The sequence below is a fragment of the Rhinolophus sinicus genome, linkage group LG03, assembly GCF_036562045.2.
Source record: "Rhinolophus sinicus isolate RSC01 linkage group LG03, ASM3656204v1, whole genome shotgun sequence".
Taxonomy (NCBI): Eukaryota; Metazoa; Chordata; class Mammalia; order Chiroptera; family Rhinolophidae; genus Rhinolophus; species Rhinolophus sinicus.
The window spans coordinates 118,394,574-118,420,625 of NC_133753.1; the positions used below are offsets into that span (position 1 = coordinate 118,394,574).

General features: G+C 34.9%; 1 protein-coding gene across 1 annotated transcript in view; it reads right to left on the bottom strand.

The window, feature by feature from the left end:
* HSD17B4 (hydroxysteroid 17-beta dehydrogenase 4) overlaps positions 1-26,052 on the bottom strand; it is an 85,936-nt gene that overhangs the window by 19,501 nt on the left and 40,383 nt on the right. Inside the window, exons 12-20 of the mRNA XM_019746537.2 lie at positions 24,922-25,028; positions 22,728-22,964; positions 21,860-21,911; positions 17,188-17,259; positions 15,251-15,354; positions 11,855-11,920; positions 4,610-4,679; positions 3,868-3,974; positions 2,506-2,592 (exon numbers count right to left, since the gene is read on the bottom strand). Coding sequence (XP_019602096.2) covers positions 2,506-2,592; positions 3,868-3,974; positions 4,610-4,679; positions 11,855-11,920; positions 15,251-15,354; positions 17,188-17,259; positions 21,860-21,911; positions 22,728-22,964; positions 24,922-25,028 — 902 coding nt within the window. The remainder of the gene's footprint in view (positions 1-2,505; positions 2,593-3,867; positions 3,975-4,609; positions 4,680-11,854; positions 11,921-15,250; positions 15,355-17,187; positions 17,260-21,859; positions 21,912-22,727; positions 22,965-24,921; positions 25,029-26,052) is intronic.

Below are 26,052 nucleotides of genomic sequence, written 5' to 3' on the forward strand. Positions count from 1 at the left end.
TACGAAGGAGAAGAGAGCAAGAAATTAAAAACCTACTTGAAGAAATCATGTCGGAAGTTTTCCCTAACCTGGCAAAGGAAACTGACATACAAGCCCAGAAGGACAGAGCCCCAAATAAGATGAACCCAAAGAGGCCCACGCCAAGGGAGATCATAATTAAAATACCAAAGGTTAAGACAAAGAGAGAATTTTAAAAAGATTCTGCAACAAGAGAAAAGCAGTTAGTTACTAACAAAGGAGCTCCTATAAGACTGTCAGCTGGTTTCTCAACAGAAACTTTGCAGGCCAGAAGGGACTGGTACAATACATTCAATGTGATGAAAAGAAAGAACCTACAACCAAGATTACTCTACCCAGCAAGGTTATCATTTAGAATCCAAGGACAGATAAAGAGTTGTCCTGAAAAAAAAAAAAAAGCTAAAGGAGTTCATCACCACCAAACCAGTATTACAAGAAATGTTAAAGAGACTTCTTGAAGAAAAAGAAGGGGGAAAAAAAAGATTAAAAATATGAATACTAAAATGGCAATAACTATATATCTATCAGCAATTACTTTAAATGTAAATGGATTAAATGGTCCATTCAAAAGGCACAGGATGGCTAAATAGATAAGAAAATAAGACTCATATATATGCTGCCTACAAGAGACTCATTTCAGATCAAAACACACACAGAGATTGAAGTAAAGGGAAGAAACAAGGTGTTTCATGAAAATAGAAACAAACAGTCAAACAAACAAAAAAGCTGGGGTAGCAATACTTACACCAGACAAAACAGACATTAAAACAAAGACTCTAAGAAGAGACAAAGAAGGACTCAGTAATCCCACTTCTGGATATTTCGCCAAAGAAACCCAAAACGCTAGTTTGAAGGGAAGTGTGTATCCATATGTTCATTGTAGCATTATTTACAATAGCCAAGATATGGAAGCAACCTGGGTGTCCATCAATGGATGAATGGATAAAGAGGTGGCACAGATATACAATGGAATACTACTCAGCCATAGAAAATAATGAAATTTTGCCATCTGCAACACCATAGATGGACCTAGAGGGTACTGTCCTGAGTGGAGTAAGTCAGACAAAGACAGATGTCATATGATTTCACTTATGTGTGGAATCTAGAGAATAGGATAAACAAATAAACAAAACAGAAACAAGCTCATAGATACAGAGAGCATTTTGATGGTCCCTGGAATGGGGGGTAGGGGGTTTGGGAAAACAGGTGAAGGGATTAAGAGGTACAAATTGGTAGTTACAAAATAGTCATGGGGATATAGAATAAAGCATGAGGAATATAGTCAGTAGTATTGTAATAACTATGTATTACTGGATGGGTACTGGATTTATGGGGGTGATCACTTCGTAAGTTTTGTATGTGTCTAATCATTGTGTTGTACACCCAAAACTAATACAATACGGTATGTAAACTATAATTGAAAATGTAAAAAATATTTTAAAAATAAAAGCAATCATGATACAGAAAAAAAGATTTGGAGCCCTGAACAATAAGCTTTCAGCCAGGCAGACCTGGGTTTCTATCCAGCATTTTCTGTGTGACCATGAGTAATTATTTAGGAGATCTGAACCCAGATTTTCTTATAGCAAATGTAGAGTTGATATGCACATTAGAGATAATGGTATAGCCTGCTTCTAGGTACTCAATTACTGGAGCTGTTATTACTATTGGTGGTGGTGTTTAAACTGCTCGACACAAACCATCTAAGTAGCACCAAATGATCAGGCCAAAAAGTATCAGCCTGGTCAAATGTGTTAACAAAAATGATCTTTAAAACATTTACAAATAAAAGGATGGTTGTATGTCCTTTCAGTATCGTACCGGCGCACTAACAGCCTCACCTAAAAGTTACTTAACTTTTATTTGCCTTGTCACTTACAATTAGGCTTAGACTCTGTGACATAAAATTTTATTTTATGGATTTTTGTGGGATCAAGATGCAGATGATTTCTGTCCAATAGAAAACATAACCATAAAGGATACAGTTTTATTATTCTGCAGAACATCAACTCAGCAAAATTATTTTAGGATGCCTTTCCTATTGGATTCTACAAACACTGCTGTTCTAATCCTCTTTTGAACCAGTTTTTTCATCTTGCTAGCTCTGTCATTAAGGAATGAAATACATTTTTGTCATGTTTTCATTTAAATCTGTCTGAGCGCCATGGCTTTAATTTTTTTGAAAATTACATTTTGACAACAACTTGACTGACTGGTTGAGCTAAAAAGATACTGTTGGTTGGGTTTTCAGAACAGCTGTCCTACTACTACATTGACAGGAACCAATTTAATTTAAAATAAAGCAAAATAAAAAACAAGGTACATATGCATCTTATCTCCAATTAAAAGTTACCACTAATTACCACTAATTTAAAAAAGAATAAATTTTCTAGGTTTTCTCTCATACCCATAGTAATAACCAAAAAATGTTAAGATGGAACATAATTATAGAGTATGGTGAAATGGGTAACAAAATATTATTCATACCTTGGTTTGGAAATGGATTCTATTTCCTTCCTTCCACATTTCAGTTTGTAGTGTTTGTCCTGGGTATACTGGTTTTGCAAAGCGAGCCTTTAAAAAAAAATGAGTTTGGGGGTTAAAAATGTTTTAAAATGAAACTTTTCTACTTGTGAGAGAAAAAGTTAGGAGGGAGGTTAGAGAGCATACAAGAAAGAAAAGTTTAAATACATTTAAATTAATAAAGGAATAAATATAATAGGATAAAATTAATGGAGAAAGGATATAGTTAATATAAGCTAATTTTCTGTCTTTCAATGTATAGAATCAATAGTGCTTAATCCTGGCAAACCAAGAAACAGAAACATAATTATGTTAAGTAGAGATATATAGGTAACAACCAGAACAACTTAAAAGAAGCAGGTAAAAGTCGTACTCACAGACACGTAAAGTACAGCACAGGGCATATAGTCAATAATATTGTAATAACTATGTATTGTGTCAGATGGCTACTAGACTTTTCGGGCAGATCACTTCATGAGTTATATAAACGTCTAATCACTATGTTTTACACTTGAAACTAATATAATATTACATGTCAATTGCAATTGAAAAATAAAACAAAAAAATAAGTACTAATTATGTCTGAGGAATAAGGTATGGGGTGAGTATATAGGCCACAATTATTTCATAATTTTCTGTATTATTTTGTTTTCTCTGAGTATATATTATTGGGTAATAAAAATAATTAAAATAAAAATGAAAAACATGAGAATAATCAGTGTTATCAAAGGTAAGGCATCAGAAAATGCGTTTTCACTGCTGCATGGAGCACATACTGATAAAAACTTAGAAAGCTATAGGACACTGTCTTAATTTTTTTTTTTTTTTTTTTTTTTAGTGTATATCTTTTTGACATAAACTATGCAAAGATATTGTGTGGAGATAGTTTTCTTTGTAATTTATAATGGATGAAAACTTGAAGCCCACTTAAAAGTCCAAAAACTGAAATCAAAACACAACCATGCTGAAGTAGGTGTGTGTTTATTAGAGTTCAAATGCAGCCACTTAACATTTTCAATTAAATTAAGGCAAATTACAAAACAATAAAAAAAATTTTTTAAGGTAAATCTCCTTAACTAGTATATGCTCCTAACTAATTTATAAAACAATCCAACTAATGTTATAAAATTATATGATATCCTTCACAATGAATGTGTAATGAAGGTATTAGCTATGAAAAGAAAACATGCTTATTATCAAGTTAATGTAATAAAAATGTATATTACTTCAGTACAGTATCTATTTTAAGTCTTACTAAAACTCCTTTTCTTCTCTAAAAATACAAAAAAGAACTAAAGTTCAAATTATGCAATAACATATATATACCTTAATTGCCTTGAATCTTGACACATCATTATCTGCAAACTGCTGTAAAACATGCCTGGCAGAAAATCCAAATGTACATAGTCCATGTAATATGGGCGTGTCAAAACCTAAAAAAAAAAAAAAGACAGAGAGAGAATTTAGCTAGATATAGGCACAGTGCATGTTTAAAAGTCAAGAATAGTTAATTCGGGATTTCGAAACTATATCTTGAAACTGCATTAGCATGAATTACACCTTGATTTTAAGAAACATGGAAAATATTTTATAACTAATACTTCCTCGGTGAAAAATATGAAATAAACAAAGAAAGTAAAAAACAAAAAAAGAATGTTAGAGATCTGGAAACACAAAGCATTATTTTGTTTACCTTTGGTTGTAACCATGAAATCATCCATGGTGATTTCAATATCCATGTATATAAAAGGTCCTTCCCTAACCTTTCAGTTCCTTGCTCTCTCCTCCAAAGACCATGCCCTTCATTATAACTCAGACACTTACCCCCATGGTCTATCCTGACCTTGCACTAGCAGGAGCTTCCTTGCACCATAATCTCAATTTCAAATACACCATTTTCTGAACACTTATTCCTACCTTCCCATACATATCCTTGGCATAAATGTGTTAGGAGAGAGCTATTTTTAAAATGTTACTCAAATTACCACTCATAAGGAGCAATGTCTTTAAGTATTATTTAGATAACCGAGCTAATATTTTTCATCGGTACATATTATTAGCAACTCACCTGCTAAGCTAGCAAAGTTAGGATCAATGTGTAAGGGATTCCAATCTCCACTGAGGCGATACAAAGCAGCCTGTACAGAAAGAATTATAAATATAACTAGTACGCAGTGCTTTCTTAGAATACATTAAAAGAAAAACAGGAAATATGGCAGGCTATTGTATACAAAATGCATCATAATGGACCTAACTGAAGCTCTGATGAAAAAATAACTTTCTAACAAAAAAAGATAAACTGTAAATCAAATGTTTTTGTAACACCTGCCACTGAAATCAGTTGAGGAAGGGGATAAGCCTGTCAAATAATAGGAAAGGGAGCCAAGAACTACATCTGGGGATAACACTGGTTACCACTGCCTAAAGAGAAATTCACAAAACGGATCCATCAATCTACTCTCATTAAAACACAATAAAGATAAGGTAAATGTTTATGCCTCCTCTAACCAAGCAAAATTGATGTGAACTTTCTTAATGAGGTGTTTTAAATTGCAGCTTGTAACACAATTGGATATATAAACACCAAAGATGTCTCACAAAATTTATTCTCCTGGTACATTAAATCCTGAGCATCAGCTCGTCCTGCAAAAATACAGATTTATAGCTTGCAGTTAAGATTAAATTTCTGCTTAGTCTAGATTTTCATATCACTTCTTTACTTGGATAAGGCAGGATTAGCAGAAAGGTATAGATAACAGTAAAAAAAAGTCACCATTCTTCCCAGCATTTAAATTGGGCATTGTTCAAACTAGAGTAATTTTCAGTACTGAAGGGAAGAAATTCACAGAACAGCTAACAGTCAATATTTAATGTATCTAACTACTTTGGATCTGCCTCAAGACTTCTTCCTTTTCTCATTAATTGCTATGTTATGCTTTCCAAGACTATTAAAATGTTGGGTTAAGACTAGCAATGTCAGCATACCTGACTTTGTTAATTGTTTTTTTTGTTATTCTTAAATATGGATTATTCTTTTCTAAACAAATCTTATTTATAGAAAATAACAGTAGGAAAATATCATTTCCTTTTCAACATGTTTTGTACAATTTTAATAAGTTTTTCCTTCTCCATCAATCCATATGATAGTTCTATAAATGATTCACTTTTTCAATGACTCAATATTATTTTCCCTTCATATATGTTTGAAAAATAACTAAATCAAATCAACAATTATTGAATAGTAGTGATTTGTAAGATTTTGTTTAAGATGTTGGATTTAATGATAATTTTTAAAAAGGACATTAAAACAAAACACTAGGCAAATATATATCATCGTGTTCCATACAAATAAGATACATTTCAGGATCTGAAGGGGACATCGTCAAACACACGACAGATCATGGGTTTTGGCATGAGACAGACCTGGGTTCAAATCCAGCTCTGCAATTAATGGGCAAATTTCCTTATCACCCTAAGCCTCAATTTTCTCATTTAAAAAACTGAGAGGTCAATAAACCTCTTACAAAGCATTATCCTTGATAAATATTAATATCTCAATAAATGTGAACTATTATTATTATTTTACAAGATTTTAGCAATAGTATAAGACAAACCAAGTTTTTAAGATTAGTACCAGTGCAGCGGCCAGATAGCTCAGTTGGCTAGAGCGCTGGTTCGATTCCCACATGGGCCAGTGAACTGCGCCCTCCACAACTAGAGTAAAAACAATGAGCTCAGGAGCTGCTGCTGAGCTGCCAGAGGGGCAGCCGGATGGCTCAGCTGGTTAGAGCGCAAGATCTCAACAACAAGGTTGCCGGTTCAATTCCCGCATGGGATGGTGGGCTCTGCCCCCTGCAACTAAAGCCTGAAAACGGCAACTGGACTTGGAGCTGAGCTGTGCCCTACATAACTAGATTAAAGGACAACGACTTGGAGCCGATGGGCCCTAGAGAGACACACTGTTCCCCAGTATTCTCCAGTAAAATTAAAAACAAAACTAAACAGCAGTCTTCATGAGGGGACTTTGATGCTTATAAAAAAAAAAAATAGATTAGTACCAATATTCTTATTCCACAGATGTCATTCCTATAAATGAAAAGAAATCTCTTCTAAAGAAATCGTATTAAAGGAATATGAAACTTTTCATTGTATTTCAATAATAGTATTGCTTCCTACAGACGGCAGAGTTAGCAAAGACAAAAAAGATCCTGAGAAATGACTAAAGTCAGCTGACTGGATGCTTCACTAAATTCAATCATAATGTAAAATAACCATTCTCCAAATAATAAGGAACACTGTCAATTTTATGAATATTTTGAAGGACTTTCATATTTTAGAAGGAAAGCTAAGTTTCTTGTTTCACTTCATTTCTGCCTACATACAAAACTCACTAAAATTCACACACACACACACACACACACACACACACAAAAGTAAGAAAAATAAGTATATTATCTTAGTTGTATATTAAATGTGAGTGGGAGGATTTTCTTTATGGATTAATTAGTTCTTAATTTTATTTTTTTAAATTGTACCATTAAGTTAAACTAAATGGTAAATAAAAAGGTTCAGAAATTAGTGCTTCCCGAATTCTCACATATTCCAAAAAAGCATGTAAATCAACAAAAAGAACAAGTAAAACTTTACAGATCCCAAAGCTGCAGTGTAACTAGAAGACAGAGAAAACCATAATCTTCAAATTCCTATAAATAGAAAAATAAATACCAATTTCCAGTACCACTATCTTCTGAGCAACCTATCAAAACTACTGGGGCGGAGAGAGGGTTGAGTGGATGGGGAGGCGTAGAAGCAGTGCATGGAAGAAGGAAGAAGAAAATAAAGAAAAATCATTTCTAAACCGAAAAAGTCCACCTTAAGGACAAAAATGGTGAGAAGAATCCTGGAAGATTAGAACACTGACTATGGAAAAAAAGAATTAAAAGTGCACAGGCCACCAAATGGCAGTCCCAGGAAGTCAACACTTTTGGGGGAGAAGAGAATAAAACAAAGATGTCCCTTTTGAAGACTGGATGGTAAAGGAAAAAAAGAAGCTAGAAGGGAAATTTATGATCCTGCAAGAAAAAAAAAAACATTTTTAATAAAACACCTCCCCACAATGCACCACTCCAGAAGCATTAAAGAAAATGCGCTTTGCTACACTGACAGAAGAGGATGATCTTGAATTCCTTGAAGAGGGAATCTTGTAAACCATCCAAGTGACCAAATGTACCCACAGAATGCATATAGGTAAGTAATCTTCATCTGTACAAAACTACTATAAGACTGACATTATAATAAATGAAATTTCCCCAAACCAAGCAGTTACCAAACAGAAGAAAACTATAATAAAACACCAAAGCATTTGGAGATGTGAAACAAACACCTTGAATCTGAAATTCAAAAACTACGAATATAAATGGACAACAAACATTAAGAAATGAGGTAAAAGAGGATTACACTCAGAAAAGAAATAGAAGAAAAAAATCAAAATGTCTTCATATCAACAGTGAAAAGTAAATAATAAGGTACCCAAAGGAGAACATATCCAAGTAAAAATTTAATAAGAGGCATAGAAGAAAGGGAGGAAAAGAAACAAGAGAATAGAAATGAAATTGAGAAAGAACTGAAAAAGGACAGAGAGAAAGTAACTGAAAGAAAGACAGAAAAAGACCCAATGTACATATAATTGAAGTCCTTGAAGAAAAAAAAAAGAAACAAGAAATGAGAACTAATGCTTAAAATCATAATCCTAGAAAACTTTTTGAAAATAAAAGATCTGAATATACATAAGGCCCACCAGCTATATGGGAAAATTGACCTGGAATGAGCAACACTGCGACATATCCTAGTAAAATTACTAGACTTGAAAGATAAAGGGAAAAAATCCTAAGGGCCTTAAGGATAAAGATCTAGTAACTTAGAGAAAGATCCTTAGACTGGGATCAGACTTCTGAAAAGCAACATATAAGCAAGGCAACAGTGGAACACCATTTTTAAGAAACTCAAGATTTTATATCCAGAAAAGCTATCCTTCAAGTACCTAAGATAAAGAAAAGCAGTTTTAAATATATACCAGGCTTCCCTGAAAATAAGACCTAGCCAGACAATCAGCTCTAATGTGTCTTTCAGAGCAAAAATTAATATAAGACCTGGTATTATATCATATTATATTATATTATATTATATTATATTATATATTATATTATATTAAACCCAATATTATATTATATATTATATTATACTTATTATATTATTCCCGGTATATTATATTATATTATATTATATTATATTATATTATATTGTATTAAAGATAAGACTCGGTCTTATATTAATTTTTGCTCCAAAAGACACATTAGAGCTGACTGTCTGGCTAGGTCTTATTTTTGGGGAAACACAGTAGTAACCAAAGGAATACTATACACATGAGCCCTTCTTGGGAAAATCTACTACAAAAGGAGCTTTATCCAACCAGAAGGTGATGGGGGAAACGTTGGCAAAAGGACTGATATATTCAATTGCAAATCTAAGACTAAAAAATGGGGCCTAAGAGAGTGGAAGAATGCTATGTAAATGTTAAATGTTCTGAAAATGCATCCCAGAAAATGGGAACAAGGTAGAGAAAAACAAGAAAATAAGCTTTTTAACTATTGTATAGTAGAAAGCAAAGGACAGCAATAAAACTGAAAAACCAGATAGTAATAAATCAGAAAAATAAACACTAAGGGTATATAAAAAGGTATAGGACTTCCACTTCAGGCCATGATGGAGTTACTGGAATGGACTTACTCTTCCACTGTAAACAACTAGAAAAATTTTTAAAGGGTTAAAGGAGACACTGTTCTTAGACATTGGACAGTGTTTGATGGCACTTTCCAGACTGCAGTGCAAGAAGGGAAACCAAACACAGCAAGGCAGTTCCAATGAGTTAGAGAGATAACGATCATAGGTCTGGGAGACGGTGTGCAGCTGGAGTGTGTAGCACTGAAGAGGAGGAAGCTACACAGAAAAGAGCTCCAGAAATCTCAATAGATGTCCCCTTGATGGCCATACAGAAAGTCCCTGGAAGATGAGACACCATATGAGAAAGAGGTCATGTGGAGAAGATTCCTTGCTGTAGTTACTCAGACATCTACATCTTGAGTATCCAAGGGTCCTTTCAGCTCCCTGACAATAGATCACATTTCTTCTACTTGACTTATAGTTCCTACAGCAGACTGTTTAAAACAACCTACAAATCCCCTGAAATTTATGCCTGTTTTATGCATAATGTTTTCTGAAGAAACAGTATGTAGCTTTCATCATATCTTCAAATGACCATATGATAATGATACAAAATGGTCAGAAACCTCTCAAATGATGGGTGTCCATTATTTATACAAACAACATTTGTTAACTTAAAAACTGGCCTTTGTCCTCTTTGGAGAAATGTCTATTCAGGTCCTCTGTCCATTTTTTAATTGGATTGTTTGTTTTTTTGTTGTTGAGTTGTAGGAGTTCCTTATATATTTTGGATATTAGCCCCTTATTGGAGGCGTTGTTTGCAAAAATCTTCTTCCATTCAGTTAGCTGCCTCTTTATTTTGTCGATGGTTTCTTTTGCTGTGCAGAAGCTTTTTATGTCTATATATACATATACACAATAGAATACTATGCTGCCATAAGAAAAGATGAAATAGTGTCATTTGCGACAACATGGATGGAACTTGAGATTATAATGCTAAGCGAGAAAAGTCAAGACAAAGTCCAGAACCATATAATTTCACTGATATGTGGTATATAAAACCTAAAACAAAATAGTAAGATAAACAAATGAAGGAACAAAAACTCATAGACACAGACAATAGTTTAGTGGTTACCAGAGGGTAAGAGGGGAGGGGGGTGGTAGGTGAGGGTAAAAGTGATCAAATATATGGTGATGGAAGAACTGCCTCTGGGTGGTGAACACACAATGTGATATACAGACGATGTATTACAGAATTGTACACCTGAAACCTATGTAACTTTAATAACAGTTGTCACTCCAATAAACTTTAATTGAAAAAAAAAAACTGTCCTTTGTCACACAGCAAAAGTCAAGTCTGCTAGCTAACAAAAAATTCTATTCATCTGAAAAAGCAAAAGAAAGAAAATTTCTCTACAACTGTGTGTAGAAATTCAAGCCTTGGAAACTATTCAGTTTTTCTTATCTGCAGCAAATTTTATTATTTCAGTAACCCAAGAACAATAAAAGACCATTGTTGCTTTTTCTGCACCATGAAACCATGAAGCCTTTCTGGGTTTTAGTGCCCTAAAAAAACTAATTTCACTAGGAAGCTTTAATTAAATATGAACATGGGTGCATTCTTAAGAAATTGATAAGAAACAGGGATTGGAAAAACATTTAAAGGCAAAAACTAATCTGAGGAAAAAAGTATTGTTCCTTCCATTATCCGATTATATAGTGCAGGAAAAAAAACAACATGTACCAACCTTAATTCTTTCTGGCTCATGAAACTGTATTTCTATTTGCTTCAAACCTAAACCCTGCAGAAGTTCTCATATCAAGCATATCAAAATTAGCATAAAAAATAAGTGAACTTTATAAATAATTTGCTGTCATTACATGCTCACTCACAGTGTAACTTCAGAGCTTTACATACTCTGTTCTCTATACATGTGGTTAGTCTTCTGGCCACCTTAGCGAAGAATCCTTAGGTCTCTCAAAAACAAAGTTGTTTTTCTCATCTTATGGCTACTTTTTGTTTCTTAGATAAATGTTTGCATGCTCACAGAATCTGTTACCTGCTAGAACATTTTATATCCTCCATCAGAAAACAAATTATTTATGCCAAACAGAGGAGATTAAATCACCTACCCCTTCAAAAATGCTTTATTTTGCTTGTCTGCTGCTAAAGTTAGCATAATATAATCTGATTCCAAGCACATAGCTCAGCTTTCTTTCCCAATAGAGAAAAGGATGACTAAAAGTTGCCTTTTAAGTTTTTTTTATACTCCTCTCTAAAGCTTTCATGAAATTCTTCACTACTAAGCTAGGCAGTCACCCTAAGGCAAACACTCCATTGCCAGCAAAGCATGATGCTTTTTGAACAAATGAAAAGACATTTTATATTTTGTTTTGATACCTAGTGGTGAAATAAATTGGTAAGTAAAAATTTAGAAAAAATGAATTCCAACCATAGAAATGTCATTTTAAAAAATTATATTGAAGGACACAGCCACTACTCTTGGACTCACAAAATTACAGGGTGTCAGAGTTACAAATTAAAAACTGTCAGCAGTCAAGCCTTTATCACTTTTCAAAATTACAATCTTACCTGATTAAGTGAGGTGGTCTCTGTAAGTACAGCATCAGGACGTCTATTAGGTATGGGTACAGCTTCCTGAAATCAAAAAACACTGTATGTTAAATACTAACAAAGTATTGTTATTCTCTTTACGCCAACTGGTATTTGATAAGCAATCATGTTTTAATATGGTAAAACCTTCAAGTTGGATAAAAATATATTTTTTTAATATTTTATGTTCAGGACATAAGACATTTAAAATTTTGTAACTGCTGGCTTCATCTCCATTCTATTTTCCTGAAATGACCCTGCTTAATGAAAGGAATTACATAACCAGATCCGTTCTCTAGGCCATGAAGGAGTAAAAGGTACAGACTCTTTTCCCAATGCAAAAGATGATGATAACTATAAAAATCAGACAAACAATTCACACCTAAATTGATTTAGTCTTTAAATACACTTTACTAAGAGTATGGATCTCTTTGCATTGTATTTATGGCCTATTTGGAGTTGGTCTAACTTCTTGGATGTGTAGATTAATGTTTTTCATCAAAGCCATCATTCCTTCAATTATTTTTGTCTTGCCTCTCATTCTGGTCCTCCCATTACTTGATGGTATCCCACATTTCTCTGAGGCTCTTCATTCTCCTTTTTTTTTTCCTTCATTTTTTTTCTTTTTGTTTTCAGATATTCACAGGTACCCTGTTTGCCCAGAAAATAAGACCTAGCTCGACCATCACCTCTAATGCGTCTTTTGGAGCAAAAATTAATATAAGACCCGGTATTATATTATATTATGTAAGACCAGGTTTTATATTATAGTAAAATAAGACCGAGTCTTATATTAATTTTTGCTCCAAAAGACGCATTAGAGCTGATGGCCCAGCTAGGTCTTATTTTCAGGGAAACACGGTAGATGAAATAGATTGGTCTTCAGGCTTTCTGATTGTTTCTTTTGCCAGTTCAACTGTTGAGCCCTCTAGTAAATTCTTCATTTCAGTTTTTCTACTTTCCTGTCCTGAACTTCTATTCAGTTCTTTTTTTAACTTCTATTTATTAATTTTCTTTACTTGATGAGTCACTATCATCATACTTTATTTCTTTAAAAGCATGGTTTCCTTTAGTTCTTTGAATATATTTATATAATAGCTGCTCTGAACTATCTATTAAGTCCTCTCAAAAGCAGTTAATGGTGCCTGTTTAGTTTTGTTTGTTTGTTTGATGGTTTTTCCTATCTATGGGTCCCACTCTCCTGTTTCTTTTATGTCTCGTAATTTACTGTTGATAACCAGACATTTTACATAACGTATTGCAGCAACTGTGGGTACTAACCATCCTTCCCCTTCAAGGTTTGTTATTAATTTATTTGTTTATGGACTTGGCTCAACTATTTTAGGTAAGTCTACTTCTCCCACAGTGTACAGCCTCTGGTGTTGCTATTCAGAGGGTGCAGTCTTGGGCAAGCTACACCTTGGGATGACAGTGGTTTCAGCAGGGCTCTTTGTGACTCTCTCCTTAATGTGTTAAACTGTCTGTCTGTTTTGGTATCACACCCAGCTGTTAGGCTCTGCTAAATGCCAAATGACTGTGTCATTATTTTCAACAATACCTCTGGGTATAAATTGCTCCGCGGCCTGATCCAATTAAAGCCAGTCTTCTTTACAGGGATAGTCTTTGAGGGCAGTCTTAGAGACATGTTATGATTCCATGAGGGCTGTTCTTAGCTGTCTCTTTCTATGGTTTTCTCTAGTAAAGAAACTTCGAGTTGGGCTAGTTTAACTTACTGTTCTCATGAAGTTACCGGACTCCTCTTGATTGTTTATATTAAAGTAATCTTGTTTCTGAGAGCATCCTCACTTTTGAACTTCCAAATACTCTATTCCAAAATGAGTCAGTTTCCTTGGGAAGAGCTTCAAGGCTTTCTATTATTACAGGTTGCCTTGTCCCCTGGGCCTAAACTCTGCACCACTGCCGCAGAGATGGGGGCAAAGGTGAGTGGCCTACTTTTCTCCAAGAGACATCCTCACTTTACAAAAAGGGTGCTGAGAAGAGGTAGTAACTTCTGGTGTTCTCAGCTTGTCTCTCAGCATGGAACCCCCACCCTATGAGCAATCTGGGACAAGAGTGATCAAGTCCCCAGTATTCCCAGCCTGTCATGGGTGAACAGTTCCCACCCTACAAGTGGGGGTGGGGTAGATGAAGAGAGCCCCATAACTCTTAGCCACTTTTACCTAGAATAGAGCTTCTGCAACACAAGCTGGTGGAGGAGTAAGAAACACTGGTGACATGCAACTCCTGGGAAGATAGTGTGGCCCTATTCTGGGAGCTGAGGGCAAAGGATCCTGTATTCTTGGCTGCACATGCCTGGAGTGAAGCTTCAGTCATTCTGAACCGGGGAAGAGAAAGGAAGGAGCTCAAATGCCACAAATTCTCACTGTTCTTACCAAGATACAGATCTCCTGGAATAGATGTTTCTTCATTTGCTAATTACCTTAAAACAATTCCCCAAATCTTTAATTTTTTTAAAATAATTTTTACCAATTATCATTGTTTCACATTAAAGATAAAGGCCAAGCTAAATTGTGTAAAATCCAAGTTATAAAATATTGTTTAGGAAAATTGTTTTCAATAGAATTTAAGAACTAAAGAGTAACTAGAATTGTCTTACACAAGAGAAATGCTTAAGTCATTTAATAAATGAAAATTGTAATTTATGCAAGAATCACCTGTATGTGTTAGGTTTTTCTAAAGACTTTTGGGTACTGCAAAGTTTCTATGAGAAAGTAAAAGGCTGGCCTGGTGGCTCAGGTGGTTGGAGCACCGTGCTCCTAACTCCGAGATTGCCGGTTCGATTCCCATATAGGCCAGTGAGCTGCACCTTCTACAGCTAAGATTGTGAACAACGAACAGCTCTCCCTGGGGCTGGGCTGCTGTGGGCAGCCAGGGGTCAGCGTGAGCTGCGCAGGTTGCTGTGCTACCACGGGCTACCGTGTGCTGTCAGGAATGGCCAGTGGCCAGCGTGAGTGGCCAGCCCGACGACCGGTGACCAACCACCTCAGCCAGGTGCAGCGCAAGGCTCATAATACCAGCATGGGCCAGGGAGCTGTGTCCTACACAACTAGACTGAGAAATAACAGCTTGCACCAGAGTTGGGGTAGGGGGGGTAAAGGAGAAAAAAAAAAAAAGAAAGCAAAAATATTCCCATAATTATCTCAGGTACATTATATTTACCTCAGTCAGACTTTTCTATATATAAATATACAAACATAAACAGCACTTCAAATCCAGGAACATATCTGATTCAAAGAAATGTGGATTACTGAGGCTCTATTCTATGAAATTACACATATGATAAACTGGTAAATCCAAAATATAAATAAGAATCCTTAACTACACATATATTTTGCTTAGAAAGCCATAGCCTACCTTGACTTTGTCTGACGTCCGTTTTCCACCAATGCCTCCAGAGCCAACAAGGAAGAGAGAGAACTGATTATAACATACAAGTTCCTTCCCAGAATAAGAATAGACTGAAAAGGAAATGAAAGGAAAAAAAAATTGTTAAGTTATCAAAAGATACATGATCAACAATTCCTTTAAAAGTTTCAAAAACAAAAATCCAATTACTAAAAAGTTTTGTAATTTAAAGATGCCCAATTTTGGGTAACAAAGCAATCATTTTAATTCACATCACCAGCCCCTGAAAGGCAGAGAAGAGGATCTTCACAAATCCTTTCTTGTCTATGAAATAGCAGTTTTTCTCTTCTTAAACCTCCCCAACTGCCTTTCATATTTCAATTCTCTCCAGCTCATGCATTTCAAACAATCCCACTATAAAGTACAGGTAACCTCACACTCAAACTTTCAAACATTCTGTGAAGCACTCAAAAAGAGCCTGGATTGTAAAAGAGTAAATAAGTGAGAACGAAGGTATAAGCTTCAGGAGGGCAGAATCATGGCTGTTCTGCTCACCATCACATTCCCAGCAATCAGAATACCACCTGGGACAGAAAACGCACCTAATAAATATTTATTAAATTCATTAATGAATCAATGAAAAAATGACATGAGTGAGCAAGTTAGTAAATAGTAAGTAATGAATGAATGTAAGACAGCTGCCCCTCTTTCTATTGACTAATTTCTTAGAGTTTGAGTATTATTTGTATCTGCAGCTCTAGAAAACTAGGAATATGATTTTGAACTGCATACTAAGGAAAAAAAGCTAATTAAAACAAAACCTAAGGAAAATCATGGCAAGTTGTATTTAAAACAAGATTTTTTATCTTTATTACACAAGAAATTGGGTATCTAATTTCACTATACTTTATCTACAAATTCTAATACATTATTGCACATTACCAAGCTATAGTTAAATAAATAGAGTCGGTCAAGAGAGAACAATAAAAATAAAAACTAAGATTACTGCAGAACTTTTATGGCATGTTACATTTGGTAGAATGGTGAGAAGACTACAAGAGAACTGGGAGAATTGCAGCCAAATATTGGCCAACATCTGGAGTAACAAGAAAATACAAAAATCTGAAAAAGAAGAGAAAGAGACGAAGAAAGGGAAATAATATAAGAACCAGTTTTATTTTAATATAAGACCAGGTCTTATCTAACATAATATAATATAAGACTGGATCTTATATTAATTTTTACTCCAAAAGATGCATTAGAGCTGATGATCCGGCTAGGTCTCATTTTCGGGGAAACACGGTATCTATTTTTTTGCTCTTAAACTTTAAAATAAATATTAAGCAAAAGTATCTTTAGCTTATTTTTAATTACTAGTATTTCAACATTTATTATACTACTAAATCTTTTTTTCCACTACAATTAAATATGGCTATGGTGTTTATATTACTTTGTGAGTTCGATAGGCTTGAATGTACAAGTTTAGGGACCTAACTATTATTTACAAGAATGATTCAAAAGTCAAATATATTCCAAGTTTCAAAGAGCTAACAAAGAAAAGAATATCTGTAATATTGCCCAATTATCAAGAGCGATCTGTGTATTCCTGCCTGCCAAAAACATACTGCAGCAAGCACAATTCTCCTCATGTTCTCTATACCAGCCACAATTCTGATGTCTGTGCTTTGCTTATGTTATCTCAAATCCCCTGAAATGCCCCACTCTCACCACCCCTACCTCAATCTACTCCTCCCCCTCCTCCTTTATTTTCTAAAAGCTTATAAACATTTAGAATGCTTATCTTGCTTTCTCACAAATTATCAATTTCTCACAAATTGATAAGTAAATACAAATTTACTTATCACTTCTATGATGAAATATTACGTAACATACAAAGCCTATCAAGCTAACAATATTATTATAAGAACTGGAAATGAGTTACCTACCGTCCATAAGAATTACTAAACCGGATCCTTTATCTAGGACATCGGCAACAACTGCTTCACATTTTAAATTTCCTAAAATGAAAAGTAAAATAAATAAATAAATAAATAAACTGTTTTAAAGATTCCAGGTTATTAGTATATTAAGGCATGAGAGAATTTAACATAAATTTCACTGTAAGTTCAGCAAAACAAAAAATTAAAGTTTGAAATAATTTTCAATATAATGTTGAATAATTCAACATTAGAGGCAATCAGAACACCTGAGTCACTAAATTTAAAACGTCTATAATTCTGATAAATTATAATTCAGGGTTTAAAAATAACAATTTTCAATCATTCAACAAACATTTCTTAAGGATACAACCAATACCCTTGACCCTATTCTTCCCCAAATCTCTACTCTACTGCCTTCAATGAGACATTGTTTCTCTCTAATCACTGTTTTTTTATGGAGTCTTCTTTCCATCACTTAACTGGTGATGTCTTGACAGATAACCATTGTCTGGGGGTGAACTCATCATCATTTTCTCAAACCTGCTCTTCTCTTTTGTCCCCTATATGAATGAATCTATACCCACCCAGCTGCCCAACCCAGAACCTTGAGCATCACCCCAACTCATAAAGTAGATTCTAAGTATGTGGCAAGACTTGAGTAGGTGGAGAATGGGAGAAGCTGGATTATACTAAAAGTTTTGACTTCATCCTTAAGTCTATGGACAGTCATCTGGGGTTTTTACTAGGGAAGTGACAAACACGTTTGCATTTTGGAAATAACATTCTGGCTGCAGTGAGAGGAACAGACCTGAGGAGAGCAAGAATGGAGGCAGAGAGAACACTTAGACAGTGAGAGATGATGGTGGCCTACATGGAGAAACAGGAGGATTCTAAGATGTACTGAGAGAATCAAAGAACTTGGTCACTGTCCGGATGTGGAAGATGGTGAAAGAAGCCAAGGATGATATTCACATTTGTCACTTTCACCTCCTAAATAAACAGCTCACTAATCCACCCACTTCTTTCCATCTCTCCACTCTAGTCCAAGCTACCGTCATTTTATTTGAACTACCCCAACAGGCTTCAACTAGGTGTCTGCATGTCCATTCTGACCTACATTGAAACATGCTCCATACATGTCTGAGGCGATTTTTTTCCCCAAAGTCAAATCTGACAGTGTAACTAACTGCTCTTCCCAACATCACCACTACCTCTCCCCACCACTTCCCCAGGCTCTTGTGATAAACATAAAACTCCCTGACATGATCTATGTGATACTATTGTCTCCCACCACTACCAGGCTCTGCAGCCACCCTGGCCTTTCTTTGACCCTCCTCATCTATGCTTCTCCATATCTCGGGGCCTTTTACACCGGCCGATAGAAGGCTCTTTTCTTTCCGTCTTTGCCTAACATTGAACCGACCTGAAATCTTTATTTCAAATCTGGTATCAGTTCCTCTGAGAACACTTCCATTATCAACCTGATAATGTCAAATCCTTCTATTTTTAAGTTCTAATGGTATCAGGTATGTTTCATGTGTAATGCTTATCACATGTAGTTGCAACTGTATATTTAGTTTTGCGGCTATTGATTATTGGCTGCCCTCCCCATCAACTAGGTTATACGCTCCATGAGGGCAGAGTATAGATTTGTTTTTGTACTCCATGTACTCACAGGCCTAGAATGCCTACAACTTAGCAATTAACCAATAGCTGACAAATTAGTGAGAGACGGGGATCCAGACGATCAACTCCAAGTTCAATCAAACACCAGACATACTCTACAAAGCTCTATAATTCCTTCACTAATATCCATACTTAAGTCCACAATCCTATTCAATTAACCATGGTCTCTTACCTAGATTATTATAAAAGTCTCTTACAAAAGTCTCTATCTCATTCTCTTATAATCCAAGCATTACAAACATGAGCCAGAGTTGATGCTTTCTAAGACCCACATTTGAGCATATAAGTCTGTCCTGCTGATAATCCTTCAGTGGCTATTGCCTTTAAAATAAAATCCAAACTTCTTCATCTGACTGTCAAGACGGTGCAAGATCATTTTACCTCTCTACTCTCATATGTTGCTTCCCTCCCCAGCCTGTCTTTAAAAAAGCTTGAACTATTTTTGGTTCAAGCTTTCTTAAAACAGTCAATCCTCTTTCTTCTCACTTCCAAACCTTTGGAGTATTTCTTTTGCCTAAAATATTTTTCAATCTCTTCTTAACATGGTTAACTCCTATTCAGATCTGTTTAAATTTCATTTCTATGAAAAAGCCTTCCTCAACCCCCCAAGTTCAGTTCTAGGTAAGAGACTGTCCTATATGTTCCTGTGCCAATCTTATACTTCTCCCATTATAACATATTGCACAATACTTATCATTGCCCATTGTCTCTATTCATTGCTGGACAGACTCTAAGCTCTATAAAAGACAATGCCTTTTCATGGTTATGTTACCAACACTTAGCAGAATGCCTGCATAAAATAGGTATTTATTAAATATTCAATGGTTGAACAATGACAACTGTTTTCTGTCTACACTTTTCTGCAATTTCCAAGTTTTCTATAATGAGAACATGTTATTTCATACTTTGTAAAAAAAAAGTCAACATACACACACACACACACACATACACATATATGTTGATGTGTGTCTAGTTTTGATTGTTAGGGTAGATTTAATTTTTCTCTCCTTAAATACACACACACATGTTGATGTGTGTGTGTGTGTGTGTGTGTGTGTGTGTGTGTATTTAAGGAGAGAAAAAGTTAAATCTACCCTAACAATCAAAACCATAGCTCCATGAGGTTCTATTTTGGGAATTTTGCATAATAATTACATCTGCATAATGCTTACAGTTCACAAGCACATTTACATATACTAATATTTGATCGTCACATATTCCCTGTCAGAGATTCAAAGTCGGTAGCATTATCAATCTCACTTTACAGATGAAATATTGTTTTGCCCTAGTAACAGAATTTATCTTGAGAAAGAAGTGAGTCTAATAAAGAAAGCTATCCAGCAGAAACATAATAAAGATCAAACTTATAAATCCAGAAAATCTAGAGAGCAGCATATTCTGGACTAGAACATGTTCTGGTTCATGATGGAAAATAAAGTTCTGCTGTTAGGTTTCTCATACTCCATCTAATGCTTATATTTGTAACACAAGGAGCATAAATCAGCCTATAGAAGTACCACTGCAGCTAACAAATGAGCTACTAAGAGATACAGAGATATTGATATCAGTCTCCTAATGCTTGAGGTCCTATGTCTCATCAATTGGTATGTTTTATGGAGAGATTATAAATATTGGTCAGACCTTGGTTGTCTGCAGTTTAAAGAGGTTCCAAACCTAAGTATCTTGAATTTTGAATATTCATATTTACTAGAGAGCAAATTTCAAAACTACTTAAAGAAAATACACAGAAGCTACTGTAGAAAAATAATTCATAAGAAACATAACTTGAGGCTAAGGAGGTACATAAAATTAAGAAAAGTATTTTCCACACTGTCATATTCATATCACTTTTCAGTTATAATCATTTTTGAGTATATGTCTAATCTCTCTCTTCACATTTAAAAATCCCTAAAGGCAGAAACCTGTCTTAGGCATTTCTACTTCCCTTATATCATTGGTTCCCAAATGAACCCATGTTAGGCTAGTTGCATACAAAACATATAGGGAGCTTCCTAGTCTCCACCAGCACCACCATCATACCATGAACACATGACGTACACATGCACACAAAATCTCCAGGATCAGGGTCCAGAATCCCTATTTTATTAAAAATAACAGGTAATATAACGTAACAACAGGCGACTCATAAGCAGCCAGGTTAGACAATTGTCTAAAACCAAACACTGTGCTTTCTACATGGCAGGTATACAGCAAATACCTGATGAATGCATAGTCCCCACACATTGTGCACTGCCTCAGATAAAAGAGCTGTGTGAAAACTTCTGCTGTAACATTAACACTGAAATAAAGCTACTCAGCCTCAAGCAATAAGAATCTCATACATTTTTTAGTAAAATAAGAAGACTGAGGAAAAAAGTAGGATTCTAGCTACTTGCAAACTCTGCATCATGTAACGTGAAATGATAAACATTTTTTTTGTATTTTACCGTCTTATATGGTCAGGATATAATTAGACAATATTCTGACATCAGAATAATGAAACAAAACAAATATAGTGAAATAATAAAAAGAGAAGCTTTATAAGTAAGATTATAGAGAAAAGCTGATTAAGGCAGACTTAGTTTTATTTACTCTAAAAAAAAAAGAAAAGATCAATTACAAAAAAAATTTTGTATCTTTTAATATTGTTTGCTTTATGAAAATCAGCACCACCATAAGTACCTGAGAAAAGAATTAATAACCACTTTTATAGAATCAGTTGTTAATAACACATACATCAACAAAGATAAATTGTTAGTATTTTGAAGTAATTTATTAAATAACACAATTAAAGGACAAGGTTTAATTAACCTAACCAAAACAGGTACTAGTTAATACCAACCTAATTTAATGGCTGAGAAGCACATAATTAACTTGTGATACAGTTTATGTAGGTCACTGTATGCCAATTTAACATATTGACACAGTTTGGAAGGTTAGTCAAAAAATAAAATTATGGTATGATTACAGAATCAGTGTATCCGGAACTCACCTGCTCTGGGAAGTGGTTTATATAACTCCAAGTACTGCTCCCCGTGAAGAACCTATGTCAGAGTAAGCCAAATTTCATTAGCAGGCTTTTTTTCCACCGATTCTGCTTCTGGATATTGCTAAATGACATTTCACCGTCCACATGCTCACATCACGACTTCCCTCAACTTACCTGTCTCAGTTTGGCTTCTACTTTCTAATCATGATTCAGAAATAATCACAGGATTCCGTCCTCCAATCTAAAGACTGTCAGCTCTTTTGGAGCAGAGAAGATATATGTGTGTGCTTTGTTGACATTCATAAATCCTTCTTGACTGATAATTATGGGTTATTTGCCAATGGAGACCCTAAACTAAGCTGTATATCCATGCTTATCACTGTGCCTGGAATGCATTGGGTATCCGATAAATATGTATTGAAGAAAAATTAACAAACTGGCTAATGCTAGTAATGTCAGGTCACACATACCAAACACAACCGAAACATAAATATAAACCTTACAACCATATTCAAAGTAAAAGCACTATCAGTGTCAACATTTCCTTAGTGTCTTGTAAATTATCTACAAAGAGTAGCTATTAAGAACAGGGTAACTTTATAGCCACTTAACCTCAACATATCAAAGCAAGAATATACCAATATATGTAGGAAAACAGTAGGACAGGAAAATAAAACCTGACCCACATAGCCAAAATGACCACATTTTACTGCCATGGGACAGTTTAGTTCCTAGTCTTCCTCAGAAACCAGAATAAACCACTATAAACTGTTTTATCAATGTATAAATGCACAAAGGATATGACATTTATCAATCACATTTAAAGAAACAAAAAAAAAAACGCAAAATAAATGCTTCTTATTATGCATACCTTTGCAAAGTTGATGGAAAGCCCAGGAATCTCTGCTAATCCTCCACCCATTATAGATTTCTGAGCTATAATAACTCCAAAGGTAGGTAAACAGGAGAAGTCAGAATTTCCTTCATAAATAAATTTTAAATCCTTTGGTTCCTTGATTGATGCTCCAACTCCGAGGGCATACATAATAGCTTCCAGTTCCGTGTAAGCCGAAGAAAATGGAGGAAGTTTATGGCCAATGGCGCCAACCTACAGTTATAGAAAACAATTTTTTCACTCATATTTTGATCAAATCTTATCTTTGGTCAAATTTTACTTATCTTTGGTCAAATTTCACTCATCTTGGGTCAAATTTTAACTTTTTCAAAACTATTAACTGCTTACATACCTAGTTTTGCTTTTCAAAAGATGTGACTAGAATGTCATTTTAGTGAATTTAATGGAGCACTACACTTGCTTCATTACATGAGTCTTTTTTAATAGAAACCAATTAGATAATATGTAGAAAAGGAGTTCATTCACAGATAAGTACTTCTTTATTACTTGCTTCTTACTAAGAGATAGTATGCCTCATCTTCAACTTTCCTGTTGCTGATGCTGGAAAGCCCTGTTAATTCAGCAACTATTAGCTACTCAAAAATATAAAAAATAATGAATTTGTTATAAATAGGGATAGTGAATTGCCCTATAAAATCTATTGCATAAAAATTCACTGTAAACTGAGGAACAAAACAGTGCTTAATGCCTGTAAATTAGACTGCCTCATAACGGTTTTAGTTAAAATGAGATTTTACCTGACATTCCTTCCCAGGAATGTCCTTTACCTAATTGGATATTGTATTTTGCTATTTAGTGTTGTTATGCCTAGCTAATGTGTGAAGCATATATTAGGTTATAAAAGAATGATGCCCAATTTTCAATCACTTTCATTCTAAAACAGGCATCATAAAACAATGGTTGAGAGCTAAGAATGGTTTTTACATTTTTAAAGGGTGGTTAAAAAAAAAAGAAAATCAAGGAGACTATGTGGCAGAAACAGTATGGGATCCAGAAAGCCTGAAATATTTACTACCTGGCCCTTTACCAAAGAAGTTTACCAACTGCTATTCTAAAGTAAAATCAGACTTATAAACAGGTCATATTCTCAGAGTTAAAATTAGATTAATTTTATCACTATGTCAGTCCTATATCCCAGAACACCAAAATCAAACATGTCAAATTATTTATTTCTTACTGTTTATGTACCACAAACTTTTTTTTTTAAGGATACATATAGGAGATGGTAAGTCAGCAAACTTCACGTGGGCTATAACCACAATTCTATTAGCATTTCTGACACAATGGGAAGCTTTTTACTGGCAGCCACGTTGAATTGAAATAATTCTACAATAGTTTAGTAGTTACCAGAGGGTAAGGGGGGAAGAGGGGTGGTAGATGAGGGTAAAAGGGATCCAATATACGGTGATGGAAAGAGAACTGACTCTGGGTGGTGAACACACAATGTGATATATAGATGATGCATTACAGAATTGTACACCTGAAATCTACCATGTTTCCCCGAAAATAAGACCTAGCCAGACCATCAGCTCTAACGCTTCTTTTGGAGCAAAAATTAATATAAGACCCGGTCTTATATTATATTATAGTATAATATAATAATTATTATGCTACTAATATTGTATAATACAATATAAGACCGGGTCTTATATTAATTTTTGCTCCAAAAGAAGCGTTAGAGCTGATGGTCTGGCTAGGTCTTATTTTCGGGGAAACACGGTATGTAACTTTACCAAAAACTGTCACTCCAATAAATGTTAATTAAAAAAAAAAGTAGTATTTCTAAAACACAATCTATCAATGCTTTCCCTTAAAACAGATGACTCAGAAGAGGCACTAAAATAAATTATCCTTTCCTAAAAAGTTAGAGAAACAGTGACTAAATAGGATTACCAATGATGCTCAAAAATAAAAACACATCTAATCACACTGAAGAGAAAGTAAAGGTTACATTTGTTAGCCTTATGTTCATTCAAATTCTATAAATATTTACTACATATTTTATGAAAAGTTTTGTGATCACTTATCTTTCCTATTTAACACTAAGTTAATAACTTGGAAAATAACATTTTGCATTGAAAGGAAAGAAAAGAAAAAAGGAAAAAGCTCTGCAGAGAAGGCACAGCTTTAGGCTTTTTTCCCCACTTACAAATCCTGAGGTGGCCGTTGATGATGCCTCATGACTGGTATTATTTGTTGAAACTCTTCCGTCTGAATCTATTTTACTTAGACTTTCCATTGCCTTACCAATTGATTCTAAAAAAATAATAATAAAAATGCTTTTGTTACTGAAGTGACTTAAGAAAAGCTACAGTGTGCTAGATAATCATTCCTATAACATTCAGCAAGCCTGCTGCAGACTCTGCACCGGCACTCATGCACTGAAAGTATGATGTCAGGCTCTTAGAGGAGAAAATTGTGAGACTTTCAAAGAGACCAAAGACAACTGGGTGTTTTCAGTGAAAAACAAGGCATTGTCCAACATACTCTTCCCACATTAAGATTCTAAAGAGGCTTTGCACTTTGCAATGTCTTTGAGAGATTTTACAACTCTGTCAAGTGGGACCTTTGTCCACAGACATGCAATTTCTGTTTGGTGGAGGCACAGCTAACTTCCCTTCTCTCCCCACCATCACCAACCGTCCTCTATAATGGAACAATGCCAAGATTACACACACACACACACACACACCAGTCTCTCTACAAGTAATAGCTCTGAAGATAGTACTAAAAATTCTTCCAGAGAAAACCATCATGACCAGTGACTCCAGACAGGTTTCAGAAACTGCTGTTCTGGGGTGTATGAGGTCAATAAAGGAGACTCACGAAGCAGCCATATATACCATACAATTCCAAAGGTTCTGGGACCTTTCTAACAAACCTCAGCGATATGGGCCTCCTTCTAAACTCAGACAAAAACTATACCCAAACTACGGAATGTGAGATGAGCAGGGATACCTGCCCATCCTGCTGACTCTCGCAGAGAGACTTCCTGCCTACAATTCCCCTCTTACCACCCCGTTCAGATTGCTGCCTAGAGGGAAGGCTATTTGACTGAAGGTTACCTTGGTACAAGCTGAACGCACCGCTCTCAGAGACAGACAACCTGAGTTAACATCTGCCTCAAACACTGAGAAAGCTTGGGCCAGTACTTTAGTTTATCTGGGACTTAGTTCATCTGTAAAATGAGAACACTGGAATAGGTGCCCTGAAAGTCTCAAATCTATAAAGACTATAAAGACTTGTTAGTTTTTTTCCCCAACTGTACTTCAAATACTAG